At 39.8% G+C, this 4,826-nt stretch overlaps 1 protein-coding gene across 1 annotated transcript; it reads right to left on the reverse strand.

Annotated features, from left to right (window-relative positions):
• Window positions 1-3,098: 3,098 nt before the first annotated feature.
• MELLADRAFT_58252 (uncharacterized protein) lies at window positions 3,099-3,847 on the reverse strand (the record flags this gene model as incomplete). The annotated part of the gene is made up of 2 exons (XM_007419355.1): window positions 3,099-3,453; window positions 3,542-3,847. The coding sequence occupies 2 exons, from the start codon at window positions 3,819-3,821 to the stop codon at window positions 3,434-3,436; spliced, it is 300 nt and encodes a 99-aa protein (XP_007419417.1).
• Window positions 3,848-4,826: the final 979 nt, after the last annotated feature.

Genomic DNA, 4,826 nt, shown 5'->3' on the forward strand with positions numbered 1-4,826 from the left:
TGTATAGAAATTTCTGTTGATGATGCAATTTCTACTCACGGTGAAGGTTGAAGTTAGGCAAAGCCAAAGAAAAATGTCTGAACCAAGGAATAAGTTACAATATATTTCATCACCCAAACATCAGAGTCCGAGTCGATTGATCATCATTTTTGGTGATAAAGATTACAGTCCGTGCATACTACAAAAGAAATCAACTTATTTCAGTTTCAACAAGATTTTTGATCGATCAATAAATAAGATGATCCATTATAACTTTAACTGACCCATGGCTGGTACAGTTTGAGGTGTATAAGGACAAGCATAAGATTTTCCAGCGGCGTTAGTACAAGCTATTTGACCCATCAAGAAATCTCAAATCAAGTTAGTTTATCAAGTAAATCTTACAAATAAAAAAAAGAGGTCAATAGACTGACCAAAGTTTTCAAGTTTTTCGTTGTAATCATACATTATACATTTTTGATTACTAACACCTTTGTCTTTTGATCCTATCAATTGACAATTCGACATCGGAACCCATTTGGTACCTAATTATATTCAAATCTCTTTGTTGATCAGCTTTACAGGTTGATTTGTATAAGAAGGAAAATCAAGAATGTGGTCTGAGGTACTTACCATTGGGATTATAGGAGCAACTTGTATATACGCAGTCATACTGTGATTTATAAGGTGGAAGTGTAAAACTCACAGCGCACACTTTCGATATGAGCCATCACAACTTCCTGGTCAGTCAGCTTTTGCTGAAGTGACAAGACAGGATGAATTGAGGTTGGAAACCACTTACCTGCATTTGTGTCTGTGTTACGTATAAATCCTTTAACACACGGAACATATGATCGGATTGCATTCAGATTATCAACCCATAGGGAAAGGAGTAAAAAGAAAATCTTGGGGTAGACGTTAAGGGCCCGTTTGGTAGCGGAATCGATATACAGTTACCAAAAAACGGTATATCGTTCTGCCCCTATATCAAGGGGCAGATTGAAATACCGTTTTTTTGGTAATGAGATGAGATGACATTTGCCGAACACTCTATCAAAATCGTCAATAAAAGATCAAGATGATCGTCGTTGAACTTTTGATCATCGTTTGAGTGTTTGACAACCGTTCGATGAAATAGTATATTGAAATCGATTGACGTGAAACTTGGAAACAACTCGATGGATTTTGAGAACGCTCGATTCGTTCTCGAATCCATCCTGACAACCTCAACCACTCATCTTTCAATCTTTTCCACCCTTTTTCTCATCTTTAAAATTCTTAGAGCATTTTTATAAACCATTCACTGTGGTGGTTTCACTTGAAATTTTTAACTCAATCAAATAAAACTCACTCATCGTGGTCATCAACCACGTAAAGAGTTCTTTGGCCATTCTGTCTCTTTCAAATCACATATCTTGATACAACATGGAGCAGATTTCTCGAGTGCGCGCTATCAGAGCTGAACACCGTGCTAAACATAGAAAAATTGTTAAACTCCAATTTTTAAAACAACTCCTTGCAGTTCAACAAAACCAATTCCAACTTTTTTCTTACTTCAGCTCAGGTGTACAGGCCTGTATGTTGCAGATGTTGCCTAATCTAACCAAAACTCCACGACTCACATCCGTACTCAGTGGTCAGATGTGGATTGATGAGCTCATTCATCATCCAAATGAATCAGTTTTTTATGAAAATCTCGGAATGCGTAAACATGTCTTTTTCGAACTACGCTCTGTTCTTGAAGACTTGGGAATCTTGTGCGAGTCCCGTTGGGTCACCATAACGGAAAAGTTGGCACTTTTGCTTTATACTGTCATCACTGGCCTGTCAAATTGTAAAATTCAGAACCGTTTCCAAAGATCAGCTGATACTATTTCAAAGTGATTTTTTTTTTTGGCATTTTCTCATCACGCTTTCTGACATGTCTTATTTCGACTAGGACAATCAATCACCTTGTTAAAGGAATCTCGAGCCACAGAAAATTACTGAGCAAATATATTGCTCTTCCCAATGCCAACACACCTCTCTCGGATACGTTTTCTGAGAATCCAAAGTTCATGCCTTATTTCAAAGACTGTATTGGTGCAATTGATGGTACACACATTCCGGTCACTCCGCCAGCTTTAGAGTTCATTCCTTTCTCCAATCGTAAAGGCTACACATCTCAAAATGTCCTTGCTGCATGTAATTTCAACATGGAGTTTATTTATTTATTGGTTGGAGCTGAAGGAAGTATGGCCGACGGGGCTCTTTGGACTTTGGCTTGAAGTCGTGATCTTACAATTCCAGCTGGAAAGTATTATCTTGGTGACGCTGGCTTTGCTCTCACCAAGGATTGTCTTGTTCCTTATCGAAAAGTGCGTTATCATTTACGAGAGTGGGAAAAAAAAGGTTTCAAGTGAGATTGATTTTTTCTTTCATCATTTGCATGCTTTTCTGTGTTTTGATTTTTCTCAACACTCCTTTCATTCATTTGTAGACCTGCCAATAAAGAAGAGTTGTTCAACCTGCGGCACGCTAGCGCACGCAACATCATCGAGCGCATCTTTGGAGTTTGCAAGAAGCGCTTTGAATTCATGGCACATGGGTGTGATTATACGATTGAGGTACAAATTGCAATGGTTACTGTCATGTGCTTTATCCACAACTTCATTCGAGTTAAAGATCCCAAAGGTTCAGCTGAAGAATTTCCCGAATTTGGTGAAGAATTTATGCCCGATCCTCAAGATGCAACAGAGGCCATAACTCAAGACGAAATTGGCACTCTGGTAGCGTTTGGTAGCACTGCCAAAGGTAATACCTACGCTAAACGTCTCAGAGACCAAATCGCGGAAGACATGTGGAGGGATTACTTAGTAGAACTTGAAAGAAGAAGAAAAGTAAATCGAAGTAAACAAAGACATGGACTACCTCTTATGTATCCTGATATTTGAAAAGTATGTAGCTACTTTCATTCTTATCTTACAACTCTCAATCCAACCATATTTATTTTGCAAACTTCAAGTGCCTGTAGAAGTTATTTTGATTAAACATTTATTAATCAATGTTTTCATTTTTTTTTGTTCAATAAAAGTTCCTCTCAATTGAAGATCAAAGCATCTCTTAGTCACAATAACACTGACACTGGATAACATTGGGATAACATTGCAGTCACTAACAATTCAGACAGGCACAGCCACTACTACATCTGTATCAGTATATATATATACAAATGTAGTTAACAACAAATGTTTTGAAGGTTTAATAATTTTATTCAAGATGAGACAGTCACTATTTTTTTATTTCAAGGTTTAATAATTTTATTTAAGATCAGACAGTCACTTTTATTTTTATTTAAAGGTTTACTCATTTTGATTTAAGATCTTACAGTCACTTTTTTTTATTTAAAGGTTTAATGATTTTGATTTAAGATCAGACTATATTTAGAAATGAATTGGTTAAAAATTTATTTGAATCAGGCAGTTGATCCTTCATCTTGAATGTGAATGGTTGAGAGCAAGAAACAACATAGAAAAAAGGAGTCAGTTGGTATGTAATAGATGATGAGATATAGAAAACTCACCTTGTTTGTTGAGGATGTATTCAAGCCAATCATCCCGTTCAGCAGCTGGGGTGTTGAGATAAGTCTCAGCCATCAATGGCTTCTCACCAAACATACCTACAGCAGCATATCGTTGAGAGCGATTCATATCAGATTCATAAACAAGCTTGACTGCTTGAGCATGAGATGAAACAGGTTCAGTAAGTAATCGGGCAGCATTGTCGATGTTAGCTGAAGTCGAGGTGATGGAGGCCTCGATGGTCGATCCAAAGCCTTGCATAGTGCTCGAAAGGTTGTCCATGATATCAACTCCAGATCGTTTCTTCTTTTTGATTGGAGCACGTGCAGCGAGGGCAGCCTTCGAAGTGCGGTGCCTTTTCTTAGAGGTGGTCTCATCCGAGCTTGAGTCATCCATAGCCACCGATTCAGCCGGAGGTATGAATCGGTCAGCAGGGGGTGGAGAGGAGCAAGGCGAGGCAAAGGCAGATGGGAGAGGGGAAGGCGAGCCGCAGGGTTCTTCATGATCCTTATCGATTGCAGTGTTTGAAGGCGTAGCAAGGGGTTCTTCGGTAGGTTCGTTGACAATCGCACTGGCCACGTATTTTCCGGTTGCTTTGTGACCTTCCAACAACGGAGCGAGCAAGTGAAAAATCGGGAACGGTCGGCCTTGGCATTGTAAGAGGGCCTTGGACTTCTTGGACTGTAAGGCCAGGATAGGCAGTCAATAAAATGGAAATAAAATGAAAGAACAACAAAAGAATGATACAAAAAGAAACTTACCTCAGGATTGCGAGAATGGGTTCCCAGACCGCGTCAGGTAACGTGATACACCCATTCTCCCATCCAGCGCCACTGAGCCCGTTGAGGTTCTTGTAATTATCATAAAGGCCACATAACTGTAATACAAAAACGAGTTAACAATGATGAAATCATCATAGGTGAAAAAAAACCTACTTACCACATACCAGTGGGACTTGCAGTTCTCGACCGATTTCGCGTTACTGACTTGACGTACACCATTGACCATCTTGATCTCGCTTCCAGCAAGGGCCTTGACCACTTTCATCCAGGTGGGCCTCTTCCAACCTTGGGCACAGGTCGCGTTCTCGGGTCCGATGGCTGCATTGGCAGGCTGACAATCAGCGGTGAGAACGTCGATCATGGTTTGATCATCGTTCTCATCCCACTTGACACGAAGGTTCGAGGTCTTGGCTGGTGTTTGTTTGCTCAAAGTTACGTCGATTGAGTTTGGTGTTGGTGTAGAAGGTTGATGGGCTATGGGAACTATGGGAACTGAAGGGCGGAT

The sequence above is a fragment of the Melampsora larici-populina genome (genome assembly GCF_000204055.1).
Source record: "Melampsora larici-populina 98AG31 unplaced genomic scaffold MELLAscaffold_166, whole genome shotgun sequence".
Classification (NCBI taxonomy): Eukaryota; Fungi; Basidiomycota; class Pucciniomycetes; order Pucciniales; family Melampsoraceae; genus Melampsora; species Melampsora laricis-populina.